Source organism: Plectropomus leopardus, chromosome 4 (genome assembly GCF_026936395.1).
Source record: "Plectropomus leopardus strain MGB_pleo_1.0 chromosome 4, ASM2693639v1, whole genome shotgun sequence".
Taxonomy (NCBI): Eukaryota; Metazoa; Chordata; class Actinopteri; order Perciformes; family Serranidae; genus Plectropomus; species Plectropomus leopardus.
Window position 1 is genome coordinate 5,932,327 of NC_142179.1, and position 16,855 is coordinate 5,949,181.

General features: G+C 39.5%; 1 protein-coding gene and 1 long non-coding RNA gene across 2 annotated transcripts in view; both read right to left on the reverse strand.

Annotated features, from left to right (window-relative positions):
* Positions 1–9,107, reverse strand: part of LOC148189684 (uncharacterized) — a 41,542-nt gene extending 32,435 nt beyond the window's left edge. The window contains exon 1 of the long non-coding RNA XR_015776309.1: positions 8,902–9,107. This is a non-coding gene — a long non-coding RNA (uncharacterized LOC148189684). The remainder of the gene's footprint in view (positions 1–8,901) is intronic.
* Positions 9,108–10,930: 1,823 nt separating this feature from the next.
* On the reverse strand, positions 10,931–16,559 carry dmrt2a (doublesex and mab-3 related transcription factor 2a). Its single transcript, XM_042488247.2, has 4 exons — positions 16,370–16,559; positions 15,014–15,435; positions 12,750–12,852; positions 10,931–12,302 (listed from the first exon to the last, which is right to left on the reverse strand). Exons 2-4 carry the CDS (start codon positions 15,386–15,388, stop codon positions 11,212–11,214), a joined length of 1,569 nt encoding a protein of 522 aa, XP_042344181.2. The 5' UTR covers positions 15,389–15,435; positions 16,370–16,559; the 3' UTR covers positions 10,931–11,211.
* Between the last annotated feature and the right edge of the window lie 296 nt (positions 16,560–16,855).

Genomic DNA, 16,855 nt, shown 5'->3' on the forward strand with positions numbered 1-16,855 from the left:
TAAAAAGTGCAAGTTTTCACGCCTCAACAGGTGCAACAGATGAGCCAAGGACGTGAAAGTCAAGCACGGATTGTGTGTGCACCTTCCAATCAGGCTCAATAAGTAGAAACACCTGTGTGAGAGCACCGAGAGTGTGTGGTGTTTAGGCAGAAATTTGAGGCACTTACACTCAATATATGCTGCCTTCACATGCTACTTTGAAATATCGTATTTACCTGAGTTGCAGAGTTGTGACGTTTGCGTGACGTTTCAGGGCAGCAGAAATGGCAGAAAGCATGGAAACAGTGTCAACGACAGTAAAAAGTTATATATTTCGTTATTTTGTTCCTAATAGCTATCATTTACTTTTAGTAGTTGTGCATTTTATTAAATGTATCTATAAACTGTAGTAAGCAAGCAAACGTTTTATTATAAAACATTCCGGGCGAGCATACTAACATTGATAATAATGTTATTTTTTAACACAAGTTGTAGTCATAAATGCATAAACATGGTGAGCAAAAGTCAGTTTGGCCTGTGGTAAGAAACTTTTTTATAATTCATTGATTAAATATACATTTTTGATCATATGTAAGTTGTAATGTGGTATTAATGGTAACTGCTGTCCACGTATAGTGACCTAAATTTAATGTAAAAACATAATAAAAAACATATAAGAACATCACATATTAAATATATTTTAAAAAATACATTAAAATATAAATATACTGGAAACAGCTATCAACTTCTGGTTTAATGCTCTTACCATCAAAATGCAACCCATCTTTTTATTTTCGTTTGTGTTGTTTTTAGTTGATTACAACAATCAAAAGACTGTTGACAAAAAGCAACATACATCGTTTGTCTGAATCCGGACATGAACCTTGGTTACCAGCATCAGAGCCCCAAACCCTTATTTTATGCCACACTGCATAAACAGTACACTTAATCCAGTGACTCTGAACACTGGATGTAAAATATCACTCCGTATATCTCGCTCACTGAAGATGCACACTACAGTGTTAATGGTAGCTCTATAACCTGCTGGTGTCATCCCTCCATTCACACATGAGCACCATCAGCTCTTCCAGATGGACCAGTAAAAGTGTCGCACTCTGCCCATGCAGACACAGGAAGTTCCAGTCTGGAGTTTGACTGCTGGTTTGAGGACAGATTATTAAATCCATCTTTCACTGTGGAAACACATACTGTCCTGCAGAGACAGCTGGCTGCATGACACGATGAGACAAGGTGAAGTCAGCAGAACTGAGAGGATGCTACAAATAAACCGTCTGACATCCTTTAACAGGAAACAGAGTCATGACGAAAGTTTGGTGATGATGAAGACGCTGATATATAGCCTACTGCACAATAAAACTATCACTTTACTGTCACATCAGTGGAAACTCAGCAGCAGCACAGCGCATAAATACATAAATGTGTAAAATATGTGGATTGAAACATGTCTTTTTGCACAGTGGTGGAGTACTAGCATAAAGTAGCATAACATAGATAAAAGGATATTTTGTCAACTTCACCCCACTTTGTATCAAATTTGTGGTTAACTTCCCTCAATGTAACCAGAATCTCCAACTGATGACACAAATTGGTACAAAACACATCATCTAGCAGTGTTTCGCTGGCTCTTAGGGCTGTTGCTCAAACTACAGACTGTTCTTCCAACACATTCTCATCCCAAGTCGTCACATTTGGCCACTTTGTCAGTGGATTAATGCATTTAAATATTACACTCATGGTATCCTCCAGCGTCTGCTGTGGATGGATGCCACAACCAACACTGGCATGCCGACACAAGCAATAGTTAGGTTTCAGAAAAAACATCATGGTTTGGCTCTACGTTCATACAGGAAGCAAACACTGGACTCCCAGGTGAAAGTATGGGGTTTGTTGGACCAATCAAAATGCCTTGTGTCAAGAACTGATGGGATTCTGTCAGCAGAGACATCGTCAGAGGACTTTTATTTTGAAACAGGAGCAAGAAAGTTTGAGTAAAACAGATATATTTGTATTCCCTCATCTCTGTGACAGCTAAAGACATTGAAACTGTAATAAAAGATGTCATGGGGTCAGTATAATTACCAAAATATGTGCCATGGCTGATAAGCAACCGAGACGCACCTGACCAGCGCTGCTCACACAGGCAGTGTGTTCCAGGTGTTACATTGTTACCGGTAGCATTTCGTATTGTACAGCCCTGACAGGTGCCACCTGGTTGACCAGTGGCATATCATAACACCATGAAAGGTTCCTTCTAGCTACATTACAAACAAAAGGTGACTTTTGAAAAAGGGGCAATATTTGACGACTTCTGAATAAAAACAGATTGCACTTTATTGCTTCCCATGCTGCCACCACGGACACAAAAAGTATAAAAGCAGACCCGCTTCTCTCACAGTTTCCCAAACTCGAACTAAAATCCAGTCAAACGGTAAAACTCGGCAGTCCCAATCAAATATAAATCAAGATTATGTTACTGCGCTGCCTATTTCTCACCTAAAATGTTTTCAGAAACATATTTCAGTGCCGTGTTTAGCTGTAATAGCATTTGTGAACAGGACGTGGGCGCCATACTGCTTCATACTCAGCGAAAACAGAGGCAGAAAAAACGAAAATCAAATGGAAAATGAAGCAGCTCTGATCAAAAATAAACTGAGGTTCTGTTACTGCGTTGCATATTTCTCCTCTAAAATGTTTTTATAAACATGTTTTAGCGTACTGCTTAACTGTACTAAGACATAGTTCGTTACCAGCGAGCCACTATTGTTTCAAATGTACCAGTTTGCATTACATCACCCACCAGTGGGAGCGTTCATTGGTCAGGTGCAGTGCATTGAATTCTGGTACTTGTAGGTTTTCAATATGTTAAAAAAAAATCCTAATACCTATTAGTGTTTGTGCAGTTTTGTACAAAGATTTTGCATCTTTTCTATAATTGCAGTAAAAATAAAACCTTACACTAGATAATTCAAAATAATGAGTAATGGATGTATGAAAATATCTGTTATCTTTTATTTTTACAAAGCAGTAAACGACAACAAAATAGATGCTTCACTCTAAACATGGACGTTTTGTTTGCCTGAGGGGAGGCCATATACTATACATTTGAATATACTCATGTAGGCCTATGCAAATCAGAGCTTTTAAGTGTTAACCTAGCAATCGTGGTGTTTACTCTAGTTAGCGTCAGCCAGGTGCAGTGGTCATTTATCACTGTAGAATTACTGCGTCCCCACCTGCACCAACCTCTACATGCAGTGGTGTTAGTGCTGCAACAGCCACAACTGATCTTTTTTTTCCACTCGCACTGTAGCTACAAAGTGCCATGAATAAACTCAAAGACCTACTGCAAAAACAACAACCCTGACAGAAATAACATTTGTAATGAGTGTGCACAGTCGATGTGTGACAGTACACTGCAGAGGATCATGATATTTTCTTTGGGTGACAATGCAACACAAAATGTTTTTCCATAGCATTTACATGAATGTTTAGACTGGCAAATTCCCTGCAGGAGCTAAGCAGGTGGAGAAGATGCCAATGTTTGTTTAAGTGGCAAAATAAAGACATTTTTCTTGACTAAAAATTGGATAAATCAAGAACATCTCAAAAGGAGCGGTCATCAAATGTTATAATCTGTTGATCCAAATAGACACCAAATTGAATAAACTGTGACTGTTTTTGTCTTATTTTTCTTGCAAAGTTCACCTTCTCAAACTCAGGCTGCTCAGATATTTACAATTATTTGCATTAACTTGCAAATGTGGCTATCATCTGGATTCGAAGTGGCTGAATTTGCCTTTCTCCTTGATCCTTGCGTCAATGTTTCAAAATGACTCCAGAGAAGACGAGACGCACCTTCAAGTATCTTCAACTTGCAAATTAAGGTAGACTCCTCTCTGCTAGTCTCTGCAGAATGACACAAAGCACAATACAGCACACAGAGGTGATAAAACCTCTGCTGTTGTCGGTACATTTCCTCAGGGCATGCTGAGGGGGGCTAATTGTTTTATGGGCCTGAGCTTTGCTGTTTACTTAGCACCACAAACACACTGTTCACTTGTCTTCTTTAGTGCTCCAAATGTCATTTTGTGTTGCAAAAACATCTTTGGTCCCCCATCTGTGAGCAGAAGTGTGAGGTGATGCTGGAGGCTACTGCAACAACAAAAACAACAGCACAGGTGCCAGTGGTAGAAATAAACGGGACGCTGTACAATGGACAGATTGTGTCAGCGTTGGCCTGTAGCAACTGTTTGTGTAAACGCAGCAGATTGGAGGTTTAGATATGAAACATCTGACGGTAAAGCTGCTTTGTCGACGGGAATAATTTCAGTTTTAAAACTTATCTTGCCTTATTAACCTGCAATTAATATTATTTCCACATCAGTCCGATGTACAAACAGTGGTGGTCTGTCTTAATGGCAAGGGTGACAAAAAATATACTTTTTGAAACCACGATCTGCATGTGAGGACACCAGCATGCAGAACATTAACTTTCATGTATAGTAGCCATTTTAAAAGGCATCCAAGAGGACACTGCATGATGTTTTCTCCACTTGAAGGGCACCCCAAAGAGCTTTAGACTGTGTTTTCACCAATAAAAGGGCATCCTAGAGGCATTGCATCATGTTTCTCAATTTTAAATGCATCACATCATGTTTTCTCCAGTTTAAGCACACCCCAGAGGGCACTGTAGCACATTTTTTCCATTGAAAGGGAAGTCTAGAGGGCCCTGCGTTATGTATTCTGCATTTTTAGGGCATGCCATCATGTCATCACAAACTAGAGGCCACTGCTTCGTGTTTTCTTCATTTTAAGGGCATTTCATTACATTTTCTCCACTAGAGGGGCACCCTAGGGGGCACTGCATTGCATTTTCTCCATTTTACTATAATTATTTTATCCGCGATATCTCACCAGTGTGTGGAATAAACTCAACAGATTTCAGGGAGTCCAAACATCAGTTAAATACTTCATGACCTTGCTGTTATCTCCGTAATTCCATTGTTAGTCAACATTATATAACAATCTATAATATAACAAACCAAGAAATACTCAAACAACTAGTCATCTACTTTTGTGTGACTATGTTTTCAGAATATTCCCAGACTCCTTCAGCCATGAACCACCAGCCTTATCGCCCCTATCGGCCCCCAGCCCTGTCAGCCCTGACAACATGGTAATTAAGTGGGAGCTACATGTCAAAAAGCTGCAGTGCTACACATTTCTTATTGGATTACAAGGTGCTGGGAGAGAATGCATGAACCGGCTGGAGCTCCTGTCCCCGCTGCTGCTGGTAGAGACAAATGAATAGAGATCCTACCCTTTCCTTCACGCCCGCTGATCGCCAATGCAAAATACAGCATGTGCCATTTATTTCTAGAGTCAAAATAAACCCACCGTGTGATTTTTTTGCAGTGGGTGTGTGTGTTTGTGGTGCTTAATAGATTCTTAATGTGCAGAGGATTGTAGCGTATCAGATGGGCTGGGAGTTAGTGGCGTGACAATGGCAACAGTGGAACGGATGGCTTGCTTCAACACCTGGAGAAGGGTTCATAGGTGTGTGTGTGAGTGTGTGTGTGGGTGTGTGTATGCGTGTGTGTGTGTGTGTGTCAAGGGTTGAGATGAATCGGTGGTGATAAAGCAATAAACCAACCACACAGTCACTGTTAGGGCAGCCAAATGTTATATGGGCAGAAGAATGGAGCTGTTGTATTGTATCAGGGGAAGTCCTTACTCACTTGTTGCACCACTTTTCGAGACTTATGTGTCAACAGATCAATACATATGAATTACAACTGAACTATTCTCAAAGCTGATGAGTTTCTGCATTCACTGATTAACAGTACTAAGGCTACGTATAGACAAGAAGAGCCCTGCTAAAAACTGAAAAGTCTTTTTGGTTCGTTTTAATCCGTGTTCATATAATAACATTGTGAGAAAGGTCCTCGGGTACACCGATCCGCAAAAACAACCAACATCAACCAAAAATGGTGTAGTATGCATGTCAGGCCAGTAGTTGGCGGTGTTACTTTGTAATGACACACCCTAAAAGCACACAACACACATGCGGGAGGTGTGGCCGTGAGGTTACCACTTTTACAGGATCTGCACATTGCCAGATTACAACTGATGGGGTTTTCAAAAGATTACACTCTGAGCAGGCCCCCACAATGCCGTTGTCAGGCCAAACTGCAACAAAAACGGTTCATGCAAGAAGTGTTGCCGTGGAAACAGCCTATAAAAGACAACAGACATGCTGGCAGCTCTACGACGCTGTACTTAAAGCACCCCTTTGCCTGGAACTACTAATACTAATGTCTGCATGCAATCATGCTAATGTTTGACGAGTATAATTTTTAATTCGTTTAGCCCTTTACCATGCTAACATTTGTGAATAATCCATAAAAAAACTGCCACAGACCAAACGTAGCCTACACAAATATTTGTGGACAAAGATGTCCACATACTTTTGGTCATATAATGCACATCAAGAGCATGAAATATACATGTTATTTGGGTGACTGCTGTAGTTCAGACTTTTTTTTTAGATTTTTTTTTACTTTTAAAGTATTTTTATGGATTGCAGTCAGAGATGACAGCAAACTGAGATAATTTATTGTACAGTGTAATTTGTTTATATGATATATATAATATTAAGCCCCTTTTCTGCTGCACAAAAACCCACTAACACTTGCTAATATCTGGCTTTCTAATGTAATTTGAATGCTATCAATCAACATCCACACCACATTTAACGACTCTGCAGTATTCACATGATTTAATCGTCTCTGACTCCAATCAGCTTCAATGGGAACACAACACCTGGCTGTACGTGTTAATTTTAGCTCGTTTACCAGAGAGATATAATTACAGACCATCAAAAATTACCACCTATCACCAGGCAAACAGCGCACAAACATTGTTCCAAATTTAGTTTGCACCAAGTTGGAAAGAGAGACTGAAAACGTAAAAGCAATTAAAAGGAAATAACCGCCATAACATTTTCACTGGCCTCCATGCTGTTTTAAACTGTTGACCAATCTGTTTTCAGGCCTGTCTGTGACGTCAAACATGAAACACCGAAAACAAAACACACACAGTAAGGCACTACTACAGAGCTGTGTACACAGCTCTGGTCTACTGGGAAAGGATTATTGCCTATTTTTAGCAGTTTTTTCTGTGCTTAAAAAAATACATACACATGCTAATTGTGGTGGAAAAGGGTATTACATTTCAACTATTATTATTTATTTAATAAAGGTTAAATTTGGCTAAACACCAGTGCTGCAGCAGCAAAAAGGGAAATATTTGGGAAAGAGAGTGAAAAAATAAAAAAGTTAGCAGCAGCAGTTATTGTATATGTACAGCATATACAATATACACAACAGCATTCCCCAGAATAATGTATAATATTATTATTGCCTGAGTTCATATAGAAATATAATATGGTATGATGTGATAAAAAAAAGTATAACATAATATTATATAGTCTGAGATATGTGATATAAGATTATATAAGAATAGTATAAATAAATACAACAGCGTTGGATATACAGTACAGAATTACTGTGGATGCAGCCATATATTATAATTAGTCCGTACTCATTGCCCTCTTGTTGTTTCTCTGAGCCTTGAAACAAGAGACACGAAAGACAAAATTCTCAGCCCGTGTGTGTGTGTGTGTGTGTGTGTGTGTGTGTGTGTGTTTTTCTTTCCCAACCTCACAGCATGAAGGACAGTCATTGACTGAAGTCTCTAAATGGCAAATGACACCTGTGTACCCCAAACAAAATGCTACTGTGTGAACTACAACTGTTGATAAGAGATTTGCAGAGGAGGGGGGGCGGAGCGTGAGTAAACAACCCAGTTCACTCTGCTGACATGTTAAATCTCACACTTGGGGAATTAGACCTGGATAAGGACTTCAGCAGATACTTATCAGTGGCGGTTAGTGCAGACAAACAATGTCACCTTCTGCTCAGCAGCCAACTGCTGTCTCACACACACACACACACACACACACACACACAGTCTTCATTGTGCTCTTTGTCATATCTCAAGATTTGATACTTCAGGGCTATAAATGTTAAATACAGGCCAGGAGAGAGGAATTATCATTTCCATCTCACCAATAATAAGGTGTGTGCCTCATTTATAATCCCTTCAAATTTACTTTCCACTTTAAATACTTTGAAGGAAGGAAAAATGATTCAGTCTAAGCTGTCTGACACTTCTGTGTGTGTTTTGATTTTCAAATCTTCCTAAGTGATATATGATGTTTACACCCAAGACGTTATGATTTACAGCTGCAATTTAGATATCTTTTGCATCATTTTATAAACATTCCCCAAAATTCAGCATGACATAGACCTTTTTTAAAACCTGGGTCAGCATCACTTTTCTTGTGCTGTGTTCAGACGCCTTTCATGAACATTTAAACCTCTGAAAAATTATATGATTATTATTATTGCCAAAAAAAAAATCAATGGTGACAAGAAAATTACCTGAAGATGAGTTAAAAATTTAGGGTTCATTATTAGATATCATCAAGAAAACTAGAGACAAATGTCCAGAAAACTATATTTTTAATATTTTTACAGATTTTTTATTTATTTATTTATTTATTTTACATTTTTAGCACTTTAAGGTCTTTTTTTTCCCAGATGATTTTCTAGATAATTTTTGGGCCATTTTTGTTCAGTTGCTCCGTGTTTGAAAGAAATCAAGCCATTTTGCTCATGTTTCAAAGGGTTAATATATGAGTGAGATGTGTTTTTAAAGGAAACCTTAACATTTTGGTAAATACACTTTCTTGCTAAGACTATCGCTGCTTCTAAACAAGCCTAAAATTCCTGTTCACAGACCCCATATGACAGACTGGCTGTTTGTGGTGGTACTCACTGTCGGGTGATCCAGGGAGCGTCAGGTGTTGATTGATTAGCAGGATTTCAGGAGAGTTTGTGACTGATGAGTCAAAATGAAATCAAAAAACCCTAGATAAACTTTCCTGCAAAAAAAGACCTTTATGAAAAAAATAAGATATTTCAAAAACAATAAACTAAGATTGAACTAAGCAGACTCTGGTTAAAAACTGTATCCTGTTGGTGTCTTCTCTGCTCCACTAATTAAGCACACCTGCCTTTAATGAGAGGATGCCAGGTCAGGTGGTGCATTCAAATGACTCAAAAAAATGAGAAATAAGGGCTTACTATATTGCTCTAACAAGAAGATTCCTGAAACACTGGACTATTCTTTTAAAAATACAATTTTTAATACACTTTTCTCTATATTTGCAGGGAAATTGATATAAACCAGTTCAGTTGAAAAGTTAAAGATTGCTTATATTTAATGGAAATATGTATTTTCTTTTTTTTTAGTCTGATGTCAAAACAAACACAACTGTACTGTCTGTGTCTCTCGCACACACTGTAAAACAGCCTAAATGTCACCAGCAGCTTCCTAAGATGATGTTAGCTCTCCCCGGTGACACAAAATGTCATCATCTGCCCAAATCCAATTACAGCAGCAACAACAGGACTCTCTTTGAACCGATCACACATCCACAATCTCCTCCTGACATGAGATTTCTCAGTGGGCTCAACAGCAGAGGGAAAAAAATAGAAAAGTGACGAGAAAATAGAGCGTTAAAGTGGTTTGGCTTCAGACTCACGCCGATGAAATGTGAACATTTCTGCCGGAGAGAAGAGATTAGTGACTTTTTCTTTAACCTCTCGTCTTGTTCATTATTGCACGGATCAGTGTTCTGCAGCTCATGTGAAACCCGTGTTTGAAGATGTCTGTCAGCATGGACACACATACACACACACACACACACTGAGAGTCCGTAACTGGAAAGGAATGAGTGCAGAAATGCATCTTGAACGGATGAGATGATGTTGCTCGCAGATTTATGGACTGATCTCATGTTTCAAACCCTCTGCAGAACACAGTTAGTCCACGTCCACACTTCATTTATGAGTTTTGTTTGGGTGATTTGTGTTTATGCAAATATAAAAATCATAAAAACAATAATCCTTCAGTGACTCTCTCAGAGAGACTGAGTTCACAGCTTTACATTTTTTTGTTGTGGATATTTGCAGTCAGATTTAAATAAACACTTTTGTGTTCCAATGTCTAGTTACTATCAAGAAATTTTAACTAAATTATAATAATATAAAATAATAATCTGAAATAAAATTAAAGTCTGTACAGTTTGTTTAATACAACTTTAGTGCTCTTATTTTTGTTTTTGTTAATTTTAGTGCTCTAGTTTATCTATTATCTTTTTTTTTTACAAAAAATTCCACTTTATTTCATATGATAATTCAGATTTTGACATATAGTTACAGTTATATAAAAAAAATGGTATTTGTAACTGCATATAACTATTCAGCAACAAACATTTGTAACCTATTTTTTAAGTACATATATTCATTGATTGTTGTAAAGTTACTCAGAATTTCCCGATGACCAGCAGGAGTAATGTGTGTGTTGTTGTAGTGTTGAAGTTGGTAATAACTGGCACTTTTCCAACAACACACACGTAATCTGAATATATGCACTTGTTTTGAGGATTTTGCTACTCAGAAAAATGTGTTTTAATTCAAGATTTCAAAATAAGATGTAAAAAAGTTGATTTTACAAAATGTACAGACAATTTAATCTCTCTCCCTCTGTTTGTATTTGTATGTGTGACATAAATATATATATATATATATATATATATATATATATATATATATATATATATATATATATATATATTTTTTTTTTTTCATAAATCGCACTTTATCTCTCGTTTGTGTGTGAACAGTCATGAATGTAAAAACCATCGTGATGTATTAGTGGCTGCAGACTAACTTCTGACCTAAACAAAAACCTGTCCACAGTTAAACATGTCATAACTCGAGCATAAAATGAAATACAAGACTTTTTATAGAAAAAAGTTCAGCCTTTTAAAGTTTATTGACATGAGGAAAACATTGGGATAATGTTTAAATACTCTACACAATAACGTTATTAAAACATGCAAATGGAAAATATAATATACTGTACATAAATATTACATCAGGAAAAACAAATCGGTTCTAGCTGGTCTAGTTTCTAACGCAGTGCCTGTGTGTTTAAGATTTAGTTTGACCCCAAAACCACAACTTGGGATGCCCTCTAACTGAGACAAACCTGACGCCTATAGTGCAAGAATAGTGGAAATTAATGGAATGCTCGACTCATGGCGGGTGTGGGTCTCTTCAGTATGGCCTCCACAGAGAAGGACAAAGACTCACCGGACGCCATCTTGGTCCCCACAGGCTTGGACAGAAAGTCTTTGGCGTACCTGTCTGTGATTTTGACAGCCTGAATGTCTTTGGCAGAGCCCTCTCTGAACTTCCGGGCAGCCTCCTCTAGGAGCTCTTTGCAGTACGGAGCCCCGAGCTCCAGCCCGGCCCCGCCGCTGGATTTCTCACTCAGCGAGTGCTGGATGAGGGAGTGAAAGGAGTTGAGTTTCATGGAAAGCTTAGCGCTGTCTTTGCTCAGCTTGTTCAGGACTTGGCTGGAGTTTTGGGAATGAGAGTTGTTGGGGAACGATTGTCCGAAGCTCCTCTTGGGCGGAGAGAAGGCTGAGCATTCCCTCTGCCCCCCTTGGGCAACACCGGGAGGTTTGGGATCAGCCCGCTGAGGGTCTGATGAGTCCTGCAGGGCAGCTGCTCGGGATCCTTCCAGTTTGGCAGCGAGAGCAGCCTCCTGCTCTGGCGGCTGGCTCTCGGCAGGCATCGCTTTGGGCTCCCACACGGCCCCTGGCTTCCTGTTCTGCACCGCCGTGGCGTTGAACAGACACTGCTGGTAGAGCAAGGCGTCCCCCAAGTTGGCTGCACTGCGGGGCCACATCATGAAGCCGCCTCGTGATGGCTGCAGCGGGTAGTGGCGGTAGGTGGTGGCCACGCTGACGTTGGAGGAGATGAGCTCGACGTTGGCGGAGCCGGCGGGATACTGCATGGACAGATCCAGGCAGTTAGGGCCCAGGAAGTTGCACAGCTCTTTAGGCTGCGGCTCGGCCTGCGCCGCAGGCGAGTAGGCCGTCTTGTAGTTGTACTCTGCGGCGTGGTGGGCCATGCTGTTGGGGAAGATGAGCGAGGCCGCCTGGCTGTTCTCCAGCAGCTCTCGTTCTTTGTACTCCCGCTCCAGCATGATTGTTTCCAGCTCCTTGTCGGCGAAGGCCCGTCTCTTTCTCATGCGATCGCTCAGTGGCGGAGGGAGAGACGGGTTGGCCGCCAGGAAGGGATCAGACTGCACCGGACGGTATCCTGTCATCAAAAGAAGCCTGTTTAATTCAAGGTTTATGACTCCATGTGTTTTAAATTGAAGCTGATGTCAAGCATGCGGCAGAAATGTTCACACTCACAAACATACAAACTGCAACACAGAAGACTTTCAGTCTGGTTTGAACGAAACTTAAATCATGCTTAGTAATTAAATCACATTTGCATGTTGTGACGTGCAGAGGATGTTAATTAGTGAATTTATTGCATGTCAGATGTGTTTTTTGGGTCACTGCTTAGAGATGTTAACAAGTCCTCATTACTGTTTTGTTGTTGTTAGTGAAAAAAAGACAGAAATCCAAGAAAAGCTACAGGAGAAACAGAGTTAAACAAGGACAGAGCAGTCAGAGAAACAAGGAAAAGATCAGAAATATCTAATGCCAAGAAAGAAATAAAACATGTTTCTATTTGTCAGATTTGCTGCCTTGTTACCTTCGAGGATGCTTTTGGCGAGCATGGTGGACGGTCGAATGTGTCGCTGATATATCGTCCTCCTCTCTGCTGGAATTTGTTTCCCAGATATTCCTTTCTTATCCTGAGAAACAGAGAAAATAAAAAAAAAATGACTTAAGACGTGCTGTCAGAATGTTTTTCTTGATCCCTTAAAAATGCCTGATTTGTCACAGCGGAAGTCACATGTGTTCGGATAATGTAATCCAACTTCTTAATAATAAAACACTTCAAATGCGGGTCATAAATCTGTTTTTCTTACATTACAAAAACCGTTGTTATGGAAGTAAAAGTAGGATCATCGTGTTTAAAAACTGAACATGACACGCAGGCCCACTACGTTAAAGATAAACATTATGTTAAATACATAACTTTGCTATTGTAAAAGACACATTAATGAAAGAAACGACAGTAAATGTTCAACAGTTTTACAACAAATCCTAATTGCACTACCTCACATTGCAATTATGGATTGCCTAATAAAAGTTATGCATTCAGCCTTCACACACACACACACACACACACACACACACACACAAACTCCCATCTGGTATCATCTTTAAAATACCACAGCTGACGTGGTTCATTATTTCACCGCAGACATTCTCAAATATTTGAATGTCACCGCAGTCATAACACTCACACACACACACACACACACACACACACACACACACACTAGGTCTTTGCGGAAATCATAAAGGGAGATTTGTGTTTGTATAAAGATGGAAGTGTTTAACTGTTCGGGAGGGACAATGTGAGAACATTTATTTTACATTCTCTGATTAAAGTGTGTAAATAAGCTTTTATTTATGTTAAATTATAATTGCTTATTTGCTGGGACAACATGGAGAGCCCCTCAGGGATCCTGAGACACCACTTTGAGAAACACTGATTGACACTGATGCTCATTCAGTCAAACTACAACATGTTGTGGCACACATTAAATAACTTCATGAACTGCCAAATCCTGAATATTAATCCGCCGTTCAAACTTAAATCAAAACTAAACCTGCAGCTAAAACTGGAAGTTTAAGTTGCGATGGAAAAACAAAACTGTATTTGTTTAAGCTGCTAATGTTTGACTCACACTAAAGACAGTGATTCGAACAAAGAGAAATTACATTGTGCCGGTTGTTTACGTTTGAAGCCGTGCAACATGTCCCGTAGAGAAATTCAGCTTCTCACTGGTGTTTTTTGTTTGACAATTCATGTTCACTCAACTCAAAAATATCTTGGGTTTGTTTGAGAGTGCTGCTTTATGTCTTTACAAATATTGTTTATAACTAAATACACCAGTTTTAGAAACCAGATTAGTATTACAAGCATCGAAAAACTTTACTTTTTCATGCCTCTTACAGTCAGAAACCGTACTTGTCGCACTGCAGCTCAAATCAATAAAAAGAGAAAATAAAGACAACTTAAACTGGAACATGAAGACTGACGGCTTAGTTATGAAGATCGTTGTATTCTCTTTGAAACTTAAAGTTTTCAGTAATTTAAAGGTCAAAGGTCATTGTTCAGCAGAGTAATCAGAGCAAAGGACTCACCGAGTGCTGCTGAAAAATGTCAAAATTATGAGCTGGCCAAATATAAATAGTAATAAGTGAATTCTGGGAAAATCAGAGGGTGGATGGCATGCAATCTTTAACTTTTAATAGCAATTTATTGGTCCTACATTTAATGGTGATTAAGTGTATTTAACTCCTAACTGATTTACTGTAGTATTTGAGCTATGTTTGCATGTTTAACCTGGATTTTCCCCTCTAGCAGCAGAGGAGGAGTCGGGTATTTTGATGCAGTGTGTATGGACAGCAGCGACTGAGCCACCGGATTCACAAAGTAAATAAAGCAGTGGTGAAAAAAATGCTCCTGACTTTAAGTTCAACATCTCCTGGAAATCCTTAGAGAGGTCTCTGGGAATAAACTTAGGGGGCTTCTTATAATGCACTCATTAAAAAAATGGTTTTACTGTTGATCGTACCAGTTGTTATCGCATGAAATCAGTATTGGTGATTGTCCACGTGAAATAAAATTAAGTAACTTTTATTATGGGAGTCTAATTTATTAACTAGCTGTCGCTGAATAAACGCACTCGAACACATCACAACTTTTAAATTATGTTTTCAGTCTCTAAAGTTTCTGAGCAGCATTTAACAGAATCCATGCACACACGCGCACACACACACACACACACACACACACACACACACACACACACACACACACACACACACCGGGCCTACCTCCGTGGCTTGCTGTCTCCTCAGGGCCACCTGCGCCGCCATCACGCGCTGCCTCTCCACCACCAGCAGGCAGTTGGCGCACTGGCAGTCCCTCCAGCGGCAGAAGCGCTTGTGTCCCTTCAGGCAGGACACCACGCCGTGATTTCGGCAGCGTGCGCACTTCGGGGTCCGGCTCAGCTTCCTCTGGTCCCCCGGACACATGCCGCCGCTGGGGCCCGGCTTGTCGTCGCTTTTGCCGCCGTCTCCGTCATCCTCGGAGGCGGCGTGGCCGAGCGGAGCTGAGCCGGGGCGGCTGGAGGGCTCCGGCAGGTCGTCGCTCTCCGTCTCCAGAGTCTCCACGTCGATCTCAAACTCGCAACCGGCGCTGTCCGACATGTCTGCCCGAGTCCTCCGCCGGCTGTCTGTGTACACCCAGTTTATGTCTGGAGACAAAAATAAATATAGGCAATTATTATTTTAATGCAAGTTTATAATAGCCTGATCATCTCCTGTGGAAAATCAAAGTACCCACTTATAACCGATTTAATAGGCTATTATTCCAAAAACCCCAAATTACCAAGTTTTAATTATTTTAATAATGGTATAAACAATTTCTAAGCTTTGGGCAGCACTTTTCAATAATAATTAAATAATAAAAAATAAAAAATTAAAATTATTATTATTATAATTATTTATTACTTCTGAGCATAACAACATTTCTCAAAATCAATGCACAAACAAAATTAAAAGAGATTTTATGAAGGGACTAATTTTCATTTATTAATCTGCAAAAACATATTGGTAAAATAATCCTTAAAGTCCAGACAGTGCAAGGCATAAAGACGTCAACAAATCAACAATATCGATAGGGACCTATAGCAATATGATTGCTGCAATTATTTTAGATTATGTTGAAGAGAGCCTGTAAAATCAAAAGATCTTTTACATAAGGGACTCGTTTTCATTTATAAACCTGCAAAAACATATTGGGAAAATAATCCCTAAAATCCAGACGGTGCACAGCAGAAAAACATTAACAAATCAACAGTCAAGTCTGTGATTGTCGATTATTTTAAAGACAGGCTGTAAAAGTAGAGAGACGTGTATTTAATTTTGTAGCCTACAAATGTAGAAAAAGCAAAGGGAGAAAATAAATGAAGGCTAAACAAATCTATTATTGGAAGCTTAAAATAAATCACATCATTATAATGATTTGATAGACCGCTTTCGTTTTGGCTTTCCATGCGCCCAACAGAGTGGTATACAGTCAGCTTAAGCTTTTAGCATTTAATTTGTTATTTCGTGCAGGGATTTGGTCAAAACGTGTGTATTTCGATGTAACTTAACATAGAAACATTAGAAAACAATCCAGTTTACCTCCAGAAGTTGCTCCCGCGGTGTGGTTCAGGGTCTTTGCAGCAGTGTGGGACGTCGTGGTGAATCACACAAAGACAAAACACACAGTCCAGACTCCACAACAGGCTTGTAATTAGCTGTTAATTGAGTGGATGAATGAGTGTCAGTCTCCGGACAGATCCAAGTTTCCTCTGCTGCAAACACTCAGAGCGCCACTGCTAAAGAACACCTCCTGTCCGCGCTTTCTCTCCTGTGATTGGCTGCTCCCAAACACGCGCCGACCAATAGGATTGCGAGCAGTTAGTCGGGGCGGGAGGTGGGGTAAGGGGGGGATCTTAGTAACGGTTAACATAATGTGGATCTGTCTCCGGATTTGAACATTTTTTTAATAAAAAAAAAGGAAAATATCCCAAATAAATAAAATGCAAATAATGCTTACAAGGTTTATCTTTTTGTTACAGTAATTTAATATTGATACATATATATATAAAAAATATTTTCCCATGT

What these genes read in the sequence shown, in the direction of transcription:
- dmrt2a (XM_042488247.2), bottom strand. Translation starts at nt 15,388, where the DNA reads ATGTCGGACAGCGCCGGTTGCGAGTTTGAGATCGACGTGGAGACTCTG. An exon ending in GGAGACAGCAAGCCACGGAG is followed by an intron (nt 12,853 to 15,013) that starts GTAGGCCCGGTG and finishes TCTGTTTCTCAG; the next exon opens with GATAAGAAAGGAATATCTGG. An exon ending in CGCCAAAAGCATCCTCGAAG is followed by an intron (nt 12,303 to 12,749) that starts GTAACAAGGCAG and finishes TTTTGATGACAG; the next exon opens with GATACCGTCCGGTGCAGTCT.